Genomic DNA, 15,610 nt, shown 5'->3' on the forward strand with positions numbered 1-15,610 from the left:
ATCTCAAAAGAACATAGTAAAAAACATTAGACTGGAAGGTAATTTCTGAATTTTGAAGGAATCACGTAAATGAATAATTTGTTTTCTAAATATGGATAAGGGGCACTCGTCCCCCATCCACCCCCAAAAGCTCTTTTTGCCCTCCTATTTTTCTGAAAAAGTTGTAGCATTTTCCATGTACGTGTACGAATCATAGTTGTTGATGGATGTAATCATATTTACATTTTAGTTACTTTCTGTCATCTATGTCCAACACATATAACACATCAACAACTTACCGAGGACAAGACCTTAGACAGGAGGTATGGAGGTCATGAATAAGGGTTAAAAGCTGGTAGGTAGTTGCGAGGTGTTCCTATTACTAACCTAGTCACGTCTTTGGCTAGGTGGATCTCCGTGTCAGTCATAGTATTATCATATTCATGCAGGCTTTGGTTTTGGGTTTTTGATTATCATCTGTGGTTTACTGTGTTTAGGTGACGACACCTTGTTGTTAATGTTACGGTTTCTTCCATACATGCTCTGCACGACGTTGCTGTTAGCTGTCATGTTTTTCTTTTAATTACTGCTTGGATTTGCTTGAGACGAAGGTCTTTCAGAAACAGCTTCTCGACCTCGGAGAGGTAGTAGTAAGGCCTGTGAACACTCTACCCTTCCTAGGCCCCACTTTGTGGGATCTCACGGGGGTTGTTGTTGTTGTTACTATGTTTTTGGGTACTAATAATTGTTTAGCTTTCTTCTTATCTTGCAATATATTTGATGTCAAGCTTTTTCTCATCGTTTTTTGAAAATTTTCATTGTCATGCTTCTATTATCAAGGATTTCTGCAATCTGGAGCTTGTTGTAATGGATATGGGAAGAGGTATTTCTTAACTACCATTTTGTCGTTTTACTGCTTCCTTATTTTCATAGCTCATGCATTTTAGAGTGCCAATATATCCAGAAATCTTCTCTTTGTTGGTCTCACTCGAAACGGGCAAACTTTTTTGAATTGGATTAATCAGAAAAACATTTGTATTATGAGTGAAATGATTGTGAAAAGATTATTACGGTAGTGGCAAGAAGCAGTAACTGGAAAGTCTTATTACATTCTCGAATCTTCTTACCAGGAAGAATCACAATCTGGTTTATTGCAGCCAGCTTATATTTGAATAAAAGTTAAATAAAGACGTTTAGCGACGCATGTTAAAAAAGGCCTCGTATGGATTCTTTTGTTGCTGGAACCTGCATTTGAACGAACCATCTACCAATTATCTTCCGAAAAGTACATAGCAAATTAAATTTCTAGTGCTTCCACTTCATTCATATACTGATTGTAAGTGAGTAACATGATACATTTCCCAAGTGAATAGCTTGATGTTCTCATGGATTATGGATACCTATATCCTCCACACTTAATCAGCACTTGATAGATAGGAAGATTCCTGGATCACCCATGGAGAAGAACCAAAACAGAATGGTTCCACCTACTCAAAACTAAGAGGGGATGCCGCCTACTACTAAAATCCTGGTTTTGTCGATCTTTTATGGGATATTCATGTCCTCATTTATTTGATTAGTTCTGTAAGTTTGGTCATAAATAAATTACCCATGCCATGGAAGTGAATATCTCGTCCTTTTCCCATCATCCCTAACTCATTTACATTCCCTCTATTCATCCGCTAAAACAATTAAGTCTTTGGGATTCAAACCGAGAATCAATCCTCTTAACCACCTCGAGGCGAGGCATAGCCCTAACCTCCATCAAAGGGGTTATTTCCACCATGAATAATCTACCATACCTCATTATCACAAATTCATCAAGCCAGGTGTTATTTGTGTCGGTATCATAATATAACACAAATAATACATATAATCCTCTCTTTGGTGGTTGGGTTAGGATTTAGGGTCAAACATCTTCAAGGTATTGTTCCCTAGCTTAGGTGTAGGAAGAATAGGGCGAAATCCCAACTATTAGATTTTCATATTGCTAGTGCGTCACGTGAGTCGTGTCACGGCGCAGGCATCATGTGAAAGGATTTCTCTTCATGCTATGGTGCACAGGTCGTGTGCGTGATTGCTGAATCATCCCGCCGGCACTGCAGTGAAGGCGTACTGTGATTCCTTTCATTTTCTAACTTCAATACTCCTCTCTTTATGCTACTATATCAAGCCCACTAGTTTCTGATTCGTCCCAACAAACAAATCATTGTTTCACAATCGACACTATGTTTAAGCAACATATCCAACCCCAAAGATATAATAGCATTAAATAGCGCATTTAGAAGCATGAAATGAGTTTAAAAGTGTATGGGTTTGATTGAATAGAGAAGGATCTTGTACACTAGAGAAGTAGTCTCTTAACCTTATATCCTCTTTTATGCACCCACGAGTGTCGGGTAGGTGTAGAAGATTGCATATCTTTTTTAGAAAACCTTATCTTTTTGTAAGATTTTCTACTTATTGGTATAATGTTTTTTTTTAAAAAAAAAAAAACTTATTGCTAATATCTTATACTTGATCAAAAAGCAAGCATATAGGAACATGCAGGGCTTTACATTATATTTTCTTGCACTGCTAGTGAAAGAATGGAGTATTTGCAGTAGAAACCTGTATCTTAACCAGCTCTGTTACATTCATCCCTCTGAGGTGGCCCTTTCTGTTGACATAACTTTCTGATTAGATTTATTCATCATAAGCGTAAGCTCATTATCCAATCATAAATATAGATATTCTCATCAACTACAATCTTTAGTTGAACGGGAAATTGAAACAATGTGTGTTTGAAGAAATAAATGTTGAGAGCCTGTCAGAATTTCCATTATCTTTTTGTATTTGTATCTATATCTTAACAGACGTCAGAGTTGTCCATTTGCTACAGATTAGATTACTCTGTGGTGCTGTATTTTTAATTTGAACTGTTCTTTGCAGGTGATACTGTTGGTTATTCATTAGCTCCGTTGAACCATATATCTACACCCCAAGAGAATCCAGCGTCTTACAACAGTTCACTTGAATTCAATTGGCTAGAGTTGTCCTCTTCGGGGTCTACGGTGATTTTCTCTTGTTTTCCTTCTTTGTATATTGTTCCTGAAAACATAATAGGAATTGTTTTACGGTATCCCGTTTTGCTACTTTTTCATGGCGTCTTGCTTATCTGACCATGAAATGCAGATGATAACCAGTGAAGGAAAAGAAATGAAATCATCAGGAAGAATAAAATTAGCTGCTTACTTGTCTCCTCAACTTGAAGTTGGAAAGAGTGAGAAGTCCTATAATACTAAGGCAAGACCTGGGTTTATCCAGATCAGTCCTACCAGAGAAGGACCTTGGACTACTGTGAGGCTAAATTATGCTGCACCTGCTGCTTGTTGGCGACTAGGAAATACTGTTGTTGCCAGTGAAGTGAGCATAGCTGATGGAAATCGATATGTCAAGATTAGATCTCTGGTTTTGGTTCGTAACTACACAGAATTTACTCTGGATTTACAGCTTAAGCTCAATGCTTCAAATGAGAAAAGAAGGCATGATAATGATGAGACACAAGAGGTTTATGGTGATGAAGTTGTGACAGATGAGTTTTTTGAGACCCAGAAATACAATCCTGATATTGGGTGGTTTGATGCTAATGAGGTATATATCCACATATTATTATTTTTTGTGCCTGTACTTGAGTAGCAATTGGTTTGTCTATTTCTGGTCTTAAGCATCAATTTCTGTCATTTGGGTAGGGGACAAATGAAGTTGAACTTCCATCAGGCTGGGAATGGGTTGATGAATGGCATGTAGATAAGAAATCTGTGAACACTGCTGATGGATGGGTTTATGCTCCAGATTTCAATAGTTTGAAATGGCCAGAGTCGTCCAATCCACTAAAATCTGTGAACTACGCAAAACAGAGACGGTGGCTTAGGAACAGGAAAGGCAAGTCAACAGATCTCAAGGCTCAGATTTATGTTGGGCCTATAAGACCTGGGGAAGTTGTTCCGTTGCCTTTATCTGTCCTGACCCATTCTGGACTATACATACTGCAAGTGCGGCCTTCATACTTGGAAAAAACTGAAGAATATTCATGGAGTTCTGTAATGGACGTGTCTGGAAACACTCGGGATCTTGAGATTCCATCAGAAAACGCTGGAATATCTGTGTCAAATCTCAGTGAGTCTGAGGAACTCTTATACTGCCCTGCAGTTAGTGGAACCTCATCCAACAGTAACCGGGGCATGTGGTTCTGCTTGAGTATACAAGCAACTGAGATCACAAAGGACATGCACTCTGATCCTATTCAAGATTGGACCCTTGTGATCAGGCCACCCCTTGCAATTACCAATTATCTTCCTCTTACCGCTGAATACTCTGTTCTTGAGATGCAAGCCAGTGGTCATTTTCTCACTTGCGTTAGAGGGATATTCACTCCTGGTGAATCTGTCAAGGTTTATAGTGCCAACATAAGGAATCCTTTGTACTTCTCGTTGCTTCCACAAAGAGGATGGTTGCCGTTACATGTTAGTTTTTTGTGATTACTTTGTGTTCTCTTCACTCAATTGATTCTTGATGCCTTTTCTAATGCATTGTAATTATGCTAACTTAACGTTCTTTACAGGAGGCTATACTCATATCCCATCCTAAGATGGCACCTGCAAAGACAATAAATCTAAGAAGTTCAATTTCTGGAAGGTCTCAAAGAAAATACGATAGCTGATTATGTTCTTTCTTCATTTTGTGAAAAATCTTATTTTAGTTTTCATTCTTAATCCTTTAAGCTACTGGCGCTTGCAGGATTGTTCAAGTAATTGCTGAACATACGCATACCCATGAAAGGCCTCTGCAAGCAAAGATTACCAAGGTCTATGCTCCTTTTTGGCTTTCAGTTGCACGATGTCCGCCAATTACTTTCAGGCTTATAGACTTGAGTGGTCGGAAAACAAAGAAGAAGATTGCTTTGCCTTTGCTATCTAAAAGGAATAATGATCTCTTCCTAGAGGAGATCTCTGAGGAGGAAATATATGAAGGAAATACAATTGCATCTTTTATAAACTTCAAGTTGCTAGGCCTTTCAGCATCAATCAATCTGTCGGGTGAGAAGAGTTTTGGTCCTGTTAAGGATCTTTCTCCGTTGGGTGACATGGTAAAGAATCTTTATCCTGTGTAGTATATGTTTTATCCGTGTTTAGAAACCTATTTATAATCTGTCCTCTATATTAGGATGGCTCGCTGGATTTCTGGGCCTACAACACTGATGGAAATTGCATGCGGCTTTTTGTATCATCAAAACCTTGCCCTTATCAAACTGTTCCAACAAAGGTTCTGTCTCAACAGCAGTATCAGCTTTGTTCTCTTAACTCCTATGGAATCCAATTCAAACATCTTTATTGAGTACTTACCAGCTCTTTTGGCAGGTTATTACTGTTCGGCCATTTGTTACATTTACCAATAGACTTGGTCAAGATATATTTTTGAAATTAAGCAGTGAAGATGAGCCAAAGGTTTTGCGTGCATCTGATGTCAGAGCCTCTTTTGTATATCGCGATACAGGTGGACCTGATGAACTCCAGGTGAGTGGATTCTTTTTACTGTGTAATCTGACCTTAAAATTAATTTTAAAATGCCTATGGAAAATACATCCCTAATATTGGTATCTTACACAGTCTACACTTCTTTCTTTTTTGCCCTTTCTGAAAACGTGAATGATATGCTAACGAATTGTCTTCATTTGGCTTTGAACTTCTATATTTCTTAGAGGATATATCTCTCAACCTTATGATTTTCATTATATAATTCTCATTTGGAATTTAGTATATTTATGGTGCTATAAAGTGTCTTTTTCTGCCATTTCTGATGCATTAATCAAATTAATTTTGTTCCACTCTAGATGCTACCATAAACCTGTTGATTATTTGTTGAAACAAGGTACTATTTGGTTTACTGGTGTGACCATAGTTTGTCCATGGGTGTGCTAGTTTGAAAGAGTGGATATGTAGTAAATTTCCTGGTCAAGTTTCTTACGTGTTCATTCTGGAAGGAAGGTGTCAATAATGCCGCATAATTCCTATTTTTTTCTGCCTTCTTGATTGTTAGTTATTGCAGTTTTTGAGAGTAAATGCACTATTTTAGTTGATAACGGGCAAGTTCACTTACAATTTAATATCAATTTCGAAGGTCCAACTAGATGATACAAATTGGTCATTTCCTGTTCAAATTGTTAAGGAGGACACAGTTCCTCTTGTCTTGAGGAGAAATGATGGCACACGAAGATTGTTAAAGATGGAAGTTCGTGGCTTTGAAGAGGGGTCACGTTTCATTGTTGTTTTTCGCCTTGGATCAACAAGGGGTCCAATTAGGTACCTGATTAATCTTTTTTTAGTAACAGTCACAGGCTCTGTTACTTCAAGCTTCTGATTAATTCAAATCTTGTCTCATTAATCTACTATATATGCTTGATAGGATCGAAAACAGGACGAAGAGAAAGGTCATTAGACTTCGGCAATCTGGATTTTGCAATGATGCATGGATCCAGCTACTCCCTCTTTCAACCACAAACTTTTCATGGGAGAATCCCTATGGCCAAAAACTTATTGATGCTGAGATTTACAGTGGAAATAGCTCTAGGGTCTGGAAATTTGATTTGGAGAAGTCAGGGTTCTGTTCTGAAAGTGATGGATTAGGCTTGCTTTTCCGTGTTATAGATATGGCTGATGTCAGGGTTGCTAGGTTTATCGATGAGGGAGCAGCATTATTAAGTTCAAAAGAAGGGAGCATGTCTCTAGCAGAAGTTGGAAATCTTGGCAGTTCTCACATACAGAACCAGATGCAGGAGAATGGATCTCATTTACAAGTTACAGTTGAGTTGGGTGCAATTGGGGTTTCTATTGTGGACCATAGACCTAGAGAGGTATTATATTTGTATCTAGACAGAGTATTCATATCCTACTCTACTGGATATGATGGTGGAACTACTAGCAAGTTTAAGCTTATATTGGGGTACTTGCAGCTTGACAATCAACTGCCCCTCACATTGATGCCTGTACTTCTGGCACCTGAACAAAACATTGATATGCATCATCCAGTCCTCAAGATGACTTTTACAGTGCGCAATGAGAACATTGATGGTGTTCAGGTATACCCATATGTTCATGTAAGGGTAACAGATAAATACTGGAGGCTTAACATTCATGAGCCGATAATTTGGGCTTTTATAGATTTCTATAACAATCTTCAACTGGATCGCCTACCAAACAGTTCTAGTGTCAGCCAGGTTGATCCTGAAATACGTGTGGACTTGATTGATATATCTGAACTAAGACTGAAGTTGTCATTAGAGAGTGCACCTGCTCAAAGACCAGATGGGGTTCTAGGCGTATGGGGCCCAGTACTGTCGGCTGTCGGAAATGCCTTTAAATTACAGATCCATTTAAGAAAAGTGATTCGCAGAGACAGATTTATGAGAAAAAGTTCCGTCATTTCTGCAGTGGGAAACCGTATTTTTAGAGATTTAATTCATAACCCTCTGCATTTAATATTTTCAGTGGATGTGCTGGGTATGACAAGCTCAACTTTAGCCTCTCTCAGCAAAGGCTTTGCTCAACTGTCAACAGATGGACAGTTTTTGCAGCTGCGTTCAAAGCAGATATGGTCAAGAAGAATAACTGGAGTTGGTGAAGGGATCAGGCAAGGGACTGAAGCCCTGGCACAAGGTGTTGCATTCGGAGTTTCTGGGGTAGTGACAAGGCCTGTGGAGAGTGCTAGACAACATGGCCTTCTTGGTTTTGCCCATGGGCTTGGACGAGCTGTTGTGGGGTTCGTTGCTCAACCAGTGAGTGGAGCATTGGACTTCTTTTCATTGACTGTCGACGGGATTGGTGCAAGTTGTTCTCGTTGCATTGAAATCCTTAGCAACAAGACCACCTTCCATAGGATAAGAAATCCCCGTGCTATTCATGCAGACAATATACTTAGAGATTACAGTGAGCGAGAAGCACAGGGTCAAGTGATACTTCACCTTGCTGAAGAGAGCCGCCATTTTGGTTGCACTGAACTTTTTAAAGAGCCTTCTAAATTTGCCTTATCTGATTATTATGAAAATCATTTTATGGTTCCTTATTCGCGGATTGTTTTGGTGACTAATAAACGGGTCATGCTTCTCCAGTGTTTGTCTGCTGATAAGATGGACAAGAAGCCCTGTAAAATCATGTGGGATGTACCTTGGGAAGAACTCATGGCACTTGAATTAGCAAAAGCTGGCTACCCTAGACCTTCTCACTTAATAATTCATGTCAAAAAATTCCGAAGGTCTCAGAAGTTTGTCCGGGTAATAAAGTGCAACACTGAAGATGAAATTGAGGTGCCTCAAGCTGTAAGAATTTGTTCAGTCGTGCGTAAGATATGGAAAGCATATCAAACTGACGTGGCATGTCTGCAGCTAAAGGTTCCTTCAAGCCAGAGACATGTATCCTTTGCATCGAATGATAATGATGGAAGAGATTCATTTAGCCAGAAAAAGCCTATAATTGAATCAAGGGGGCTGGCTTCCTGGGGCGCCATCTCCGATAGAAGGAAATTTGTTCAACATGCTGTCACATTTTCTAAGGTATGGAGCAGTGAGCGAGAGTTGAAAGGTCGTTGTACATTGTGCCGGAAGAATGTTTCAGAAGATGATGGGATCTGTAGTATCTGGCGCCCTTCCGGTTTACCCCATGGGTACATCTCAATTGGAGATATTACTCATGTTGGTTCTCATCCTCCTAATGTTTCAGCTGTATATCGTTATTCTGACAAACTATTCGCCCTCCCAGTCGGCTATGACCTGGTGTGGAGGAACTGCTTAGATGATTTCACCAATCCCATATCAATTTGGCACCCTCGTGCGCCTGAGGGCTTTGTCTCTCCTGGATGTGTAGCTGTACCTGATTTTACTGAGCCTGAACCAAATGCTGCATACTGTGTTGCAGAAACATTGATCGAGGAGACGCTATTTGAAGAACAGAAGATCTGGGAAGCCCCAGATTCATATCCCTGGGCATGTCATATCTACCAAGTGCACAGTGATGCACTTCATTTTGTTGCTCTCAGACAGCCCAGAGAAGAATCTGATTGGAAGCCAATGAGAGTTATCGATGACCCACAGTTTCACATCGAGCCATAGTAAGTTTGATTCATTATATTCCAGTTTCTACTAACCCAATAAACAAAGCAGCTTTCTTGATTTTGCTTTCCCCGTTGGCGAAATACTGATTTGTGGCTCTACTTCCATCTTAATCGGAAAATAGTCTCGAGTAGTTTGTACAGTCGGAACTGTGTATTCATGTACATAGTTGTACCATTGGGATCACAATGACTTTGTTATGGATTTTCCTAAGAGGCTCCTTTCTTAAATTTTGGTACTCGTAATTTTACAGCAATCAGAAGCTCCTTTAGCTTACAGTCATCCATGTTACAGTCTTCATTTTTCATTGTTTCTTATGTTTACTGAAATTTATGATGAGTAGTTTTTTATAAGATATTTATTTTGCCTCAAAATGCACTTTAGTATTTTCAAAATTTATGAACGGGATCTGCTCTAGAGAGGCTGCAAGATTTGTAAATGATGAGCAACTTTCATATATAGTAAACACAAAATTCATATTTGTATGTTATAGCAAAGTTTGTATAATTGTGCTCCATGGTAAAAGAAGTGTATAAAACTAGAAAAAGAGAAATTATAGATAATTTGAATTTGTATAAAACGAGAAAGAGAGAAAGGCAAAAGAGACTTGGACAGGGGAGTACTTTTATTATATAATTAAAAGTGTATAAGACGAAAATATATATATTTGCATGTGTATATACTATTTTTTTTTCTCGCTTTATACAATTAGAAACACAATTTATAGAATTCTATTGTATAAAGCGAGAGAGGCGAGCGATAGGAAGCGAGCGAGAGAGGAAGAGTGGCGAGCGAGAATATGAGGGAGAGATGGAGTAACAAACAATTTGTCATTGAATACAAATAAATCACACGGTAGCTATTATATTTATTCTATATTATTAGTTTGTCATTCTATAAAATTACCCACATGAATTCGAATTTTCAAGAAGCGTTTTACTTTCTTTCGCTAATTAATTAATTAATATAGAATAGTCAAAATTCTGATGTCTAAATAATTAATTTTATACGCTTTGGTGCAATATTTTTGATATTTTCTTATATATAAAAAATTTCAAATGATTAATTTTATACACTTTGGTGCAATATTTTTGATTTTTTCTTATATATAAAAAATTTCAAATAATTAATTTATACGCTTTGGTGCAATATTTTTGGTTTTTTCTTATATATAAAAAATTTCAATCAAAATATCGAATTATCGAGATCACAATATCAAAAATTTAGATTTTCACGATAATTCAATATCTATTGTATCATATCCAGTTATAAAAAGAGAGTATTAATGCTAGGATATTTTATTTCTTATATTATCAACCAAATTAAGCAGGACAGCTGTCTTCCTTTTATTGGTATTCAAAAATTATCTTGCAGGACTTCCTTACGTTAATGTCAACAACATGTTCTCAGTCATTTAAGTCCCTCCTGTCGGCAAAATTTAACCAAAAGAACCTCAAACATCAAGATATTCACATAAATGCCATTACCCGCCTCACTCAACTTCATTCAACTGCAACTATTAAATTCCACCACTATCAGATCACACAATACCAGTAATCTCCAAAAAAAAATAATATAATTTTTAAAATCAATTTTAATAATAAAAAAATAATAATAACAATTCCCTTTTGTTGATTTGATCAACAATGGAAGGTTTAGTAAAAGGGTTGTTGAATGTGGCTTTGGGCAATGATGAAAATGAAAGAGACAATCAAGATCGTGATGAACGGTCAAGATCCAGTTGGGCGCAGGTTAGCACCCAAGATTGACACTTTATAAAGATTCAATCTTTTTTAAATGTATGTTAATGGGGTTATGCTAATATGTGCAGGTGGTGACAGGGGAGCAGGAAGATGATGGGGTTAATACTGATAGTAGAACTGGATATAATATACAGGTTTTTCTTGATTTGTTAGAGTATTAGAGTTGAATTTAATTTTAAAGTTTGGATTTTTTTTAATCCCTTATTAATAATAATAACAAATAAGTTGTAATTTGAGTGCAGAGTGTATGCAGATCTTATCTACCTTGGGATGATAGAGTGTTTGTTTTCGATAATACCTTTGTAAAAGTTTGAATTTTTTTGCAGGATGAGAGATATGGGAGAAATGAGGAATCAAGGCCTCACATGATGCCCCAAAAGGTGCATACAAGTTTTTTTTTTTATTGGTTGTTTTTTGTTTTATAGTGTCTTTAAGATTCTATGGTGTAAATGTCATGAATATGAGACTCCCAATTCTTGAATTATATGTTTTTTTGTCTCAAGTTTTCTTGTTTGTAGAGTAGCTTTTTGTGGTCAAAATGTAGTTTTTTTAAGTAAAATTTGAATCTTTACAGTGATGATTAAACTTGCCATTGATCTCTAGATTGATTCTGTTTCTGTAGTGTGATGGGATTTCTTGCTTCATAGAATAACCCAAATACAGTGAGACTGGCCCAAATAGAGTGTGAAGGGATATAGAGGACTCATAAAGCTAAAGGTGAAGCCGGGATTTTTAATATATGGGTTCTAGACCATAGTTCTTGTTACTTACTAGGTTCTAGATAGATTATTGTACATATCAAATGAATTTTTTAACACAAATATAGAATTTGAGCCAAAGCTATTGGGTTCAAACCAGGGGAGGAATTAAGATACCTCTAACCCCCTTGGTCTAAAAATTATACTATATACCATTGTCAAAATTTATCTTTTATGTATATATAGTAGAGATATTGAACCCCTTTGGATACTTCGTTTGTTTACTTCTTTAGATATTGTATCTCCTTAGTGAAAATCCCGTTTCTGCCACATGTTCAAACCCAGTAGCTAAAGTTGTGCCTCCAGCCATTCATATAACAATTCCCAACTAGTGTGTGACCGACATATAGTCGTCCTCATTGTTTTATTAGTTAATCCAAAGAATTTGTTTGGTGATGGGATGGGATGGGATGGGATGGGGAGGGATAAGTGTGATTGTTTTTCTCTCCTTGTTTGTGCAAAGAAGGTGCGGAGCTGCTTGTACAGTTGATTTATGCAATATGACAGAACAAGATGCAAATGCTGAATTGATAAGAAAAATCTCGTGAAATGGTATTGCATGTGACGCAAAGTTTTACAAGAAGTAACTGTTTGAAAGGCAATAAAAGTCGGTTCTGATTTTTTCATATGGAAATTAGTTCTAAACTAAAAGAACAGCGTCTTGTGTAAGATCTCAAGTGAGTTGAAGAATGAAGCGATAAGTATAATAGTGTCATGAGGGTGAAATATTTATGTAGTCACTGTGTAGTAGTATGTTGTTTTCTGTTTGAACAATAATTGTTCTCAGCCGTCTCAAAACATGCGAGCTTCACCTCAGGGGTACCAAAGAAATGAAGACGAGAGGAGAGACAATGTCAACCAAAGCTGTTGGAACCAAAAGGTTTGGTCTTGCTCAATTATCATATTTATTCTAATCTTCCTCGTGATGGTATTCACATGTTTTACTGGTATCTGCAGGAGGGCGAGGGAAACAGTGACGGCTGGGAGACTGTCCAGAAAAAGCCTACTAAACGGCACCAACAGGTTATTGTTCTACAACTTAGAGAACTAATATACTGTCTAAACTACAAGCAAGGAGTGGATAGTTTTCGTCTAGACAAGCTTTCTTTTCTTGTTAGTAGATAGAAGATTATGATAAATGATAGTATCTGATTAAACTATAGTGAAAGCTAGGTGTTAATGTTTTCTCAGCAATTAACACGAGTGAAGATATAGGTGGATCATAGGATTTAGAAATCATAACTAATCATGAGGTTAGAACTAGGTTGTGGAATGTCTCTATTGTGGGAGGAGACTGAGTTTTCAAATCTTTCTTATACAAATTTATGGATGAGTGGAATTTAGTGAGTGTGAAAAAATTTTGAGGTATCGACTTGATCAAAAATTGTAGGTTATGCAATGCAATTTTAACTCCATCTTGTCTGCCCTGATTGGTTTCAGAACAGTGCAATGCTACCGTCTTACTTGTGAGGCTTGGCAAGAAACTACTAAGAGATGTTAAGACATAACTCTTCTAACCTTCATTTTGCCTTCCCTCTTATGATATCAAATCTTAGGAGCTTTATATAAAGTACTTAATGAGCATATATGGGTGGTAATTGATATGGAGTGGAAACCTATATCAACTAACAGCTAATTTGAGAATAACTTGGCATTGATAGGTTCGAGGGGGGAAGGAGTTCCAATGGCAACCGTGCTTCTGAGAGCATTGGAGCTTAGAGTTAACAAATACTAAAAACTAAATTTTGAATCATTCTAAGATCCCTTTCCACTATACAAAATATTCGTCATTTTGAAGTATACTTGCTAATTCCGCTCTTCTTGTTGTTGAAATAACTCTTTAAGGAAATTGGTGACCATGTTCTTTTCTTATGATTACATGTTCTTAATTTATGCTTACTGTATGAAAATTATGAATATGCTGCAACAGGTAAAAATGGATTCTTGGAACAATTACAAAAAGCCTCTTGATGAGCAAGATTACTCCAATGAGGTTGAATATGGAGTTGACATGGAACCCTCCGAAGAAGAGCTATCAGACTTATCGAAAGCTTGCAACAAGCTCTGGGAACTTGATCTTAACCGCTTAGTTCCAGGGAAAGATTACCAGATTGAGTGTGGTGAAGGGAAAAAGGTGTACAATAAGGATGATATGGCAGAAGGGTGCTTATTTTCCTGGCTGAATGACGACGTATTTAACAAGCCTTCTTATTCTCGTTTCTGTTCCCTTTTGGATAATTATAATCCAAATCAGGGTGTTAAGGAGAATGTAACACCTGAAGAAAAGCGAGAACAAACAGCATTCATAGAAGAGATCAGTAGAACCGCACCAATTAAATATCTGCACAAGTATCTGTCATTGAAAGGCATAATTTCTGGTGATTATGAAGAACTTAAGAGAATGTTGACACGTCTCTGGTTTGACCTTTATAGTCGAGGTGGTACATCCGCTAGCTCTTCAGCTTTTGAACATGTTTTTGTTGGAGAGATTAAGGAACGCGGGGAGAAAGAGGTGTCTGGATTTCACAACTGGCTTCAGGTGCAATTACTGATTTTCATTTATATATTGTATCTATGACATTACTCTTCCCCTCTACTTAGAATTAATTGTAAATTTCCATAGTTATGTGCATTTTAAAATTCATTTAGGAGAGGAACATGACAAATCAGTCATCGTTCAATAGATTTCATACCTTGTACAGCTTATTGTTAGTTTTTTGTCCTTTTCACCCTAAACTGCATTGAAGTGCAGAATTTCTGAGCTGTGGAAAGAACAAGAAAAGCTTATATTCTTCTTACTTGTTTTATCCTACGCAGTTCTATTTAGAGGAAGCTAAGGGCAATGTTGACTATCAAGGATATATTTTCCCCCGAAGGCGTGGAGAGATTGTAAGTCAACAATCTTTAATTTAGTTGTCTAAGCAATAAACAGACTTTGACACCTGATACATGAATCACTAATCTTTTCTGAATCTAGTAAGTGTTCAGTTTGGTTTTGATTTTGGCGTGGAGTTTAAGAAAGTAAAGAAAATATCTGATTCTTGTGATCTTGAACTAAAGATACGTAGAATGTACCAAAACATTCTTTAATCTAGTGGTCTTAAACATGTCATGTAGAAAGTTGGAATTAGAGAGTTACCGGAAAAGGAAAAAACATTCTTCTGAAACGGACTAAAAAAGGAAAGTACAACGAACAAATTGTAGCGGAGGGAGTAACTAACAATATCTGGAGAAAATCTCGTTCTGTAAACAACATTGTCAAGTATGTATATATCAACCATATCATATGGAAATGCAGAATCTTGTTCAAAGATGCTGATATATTGGTGTAAAAGAGTATATCTACCTTAGTTTTTCCGCCATCTATTTGTATTCACTCAGCGTGTTAACTGAAGTTCTCTTTTCCAAATTCAGCCCGACTCAGAAACTCAACTACTCACTATACAGTTTGAATGGAACGGTGTCCTCAAATCTGTGTCAAGCAGTTTGATTGGAGTTAGCCCTGAATTTGAAGTTGCCATCTACACTATCTGTTACTTTGTTGGAGGGGAGGAAAACCACGTCGAGATTGGCCCATACCCTGTTAATATTAAATGTTATCGATTGGGAGATAGCATTGGCTCTGCTTTCCCTGTTGCTGAATGTTGAATGTCACACACATCATTCTGTGATCTCCAAAACTGAACAAAATATGTTTGTGAGACATTTACCATTTGTTTAAGAAACATTCTTGTTTGTATTACCCGCGCTTCTATTGCTGTCATATTCGAACCGCTGGTGAAATGAAATGCTGAATATTGTTCTGTTCTAACATAAAGATTGTTGCTCAGCAGTGAATACTTTGGGAATAACTTGCAGTTTTATTTCTTGATATTTGATCAGTTCTTCTCTTTTCATATTTTGTGACAAGTCTTCTTTCAAAAAAAAATTACCTGGTTCTGTAAATGGCCTTCTTTCAATTTCTTTTG

At 37.1% G+C, this 15,610-nt stretch overlaps 2 protein-coding genes across 4 annotated transcripts in view; both read left to right on the forward strand.

Moving 5' to 3' along the window:
• Window positions 1-9,397, forward strand: part of LOC101254928 (uncharacterized) — a 54,215-nt gene extending 44,818 nt beyond the window's left edge. For both annotated transcript variants that reach the window (XM_010327230.4, XM_010327231.4), the window contains exons 43-52: window positions 820-862; window positions 2,911-3,032; window positions 3,154-3,612; window positions 3,711-4,484; window positions 4,583-4,656; window positions 4,759-5,107; window positions 5,185-5,283; window positions 5,379-5,534; window positions 6,139-6,320; window positions 6,424-9,397. In XM_010327230.4, coding sequence (XP_010325532.2) covers window positions 820-862; window positions 2,911-3,032; window positions 3,154-3,612; window positions 3,711-4,484; window positions 4,583-4,656; window positions 4,759-5,107; window positions 5,185-5,283; window positions 5,379-5,534; window positions 6,139-6,320; window positions 6,424-9,121 — 4,956 coding nt within the window. In that variant the 3' untranslated portion in view covers window positions 9,122-9,397. The remainder of the gene's footprint in view (window positions 1-819; window positions 863-2,910; window positions 3,033-3,153; window positions 3,613-3,710; window positions 4,485-4,582; window positions 4,657-4,758; window positions 5,108-5,184; window positions 5,284-5,378; window positions 5,535-6,138; window positions 6,321-6,423) is intronic.
• Window positions 9,398-10,537: 1,140 nt separating this feature from the next.
• LOC101254411 (uncharacterized) lies at window positions 10,538-15,459 on the forward strand. 2 transcript variants are annotated; one of them, XM_004245798.5, is made up of 8 exons: window positions 10,538-10,872; window positions 10,953-11,018; window positions 11,211-11,264; window positions 12,430-12,522; window positions 12,600-12,665; window positions 13,573-14,181; window positions 14,460-14,531; window positions 15,057-15,459. In XM_004245798.5, exons 1-8 carry the CDS (start codon window positions 10,768-10,770, stop codon window positions 15,288-15,290), a joined length of 1,299 nt encoding a protein of 432 aa, XP_004245846.1. In that variant the 5' UTR covers window positions 10,538-10,767; the 3' UTR covers window positions 15,291-15,459. The 2 variants fall into 2 exon arrangements, with proteins under 2 accessions (XP_004245846.1, XP_004245847.1); XM_004245799.5 differs by having other exon boundaries at window positions 12,460-12,522.
• The last annotated feature ends 151 nt before the right edge of the window (window positions 15,460-15,610 follow it).

The sequence above is a fragment of the Solanum lycopersicum genome, chromosome 8, assembly GCF_036512215.1.
Source record: "Solanum lycopersicum chromosome 8, SLM_r2.1".
Lineage (NCBI taxonomy): Eukaryota > Viridiplantae > Streptophyta > Magnoliopsida > Solanales > Solanaceae > Solanum > Solanum lycopersicum.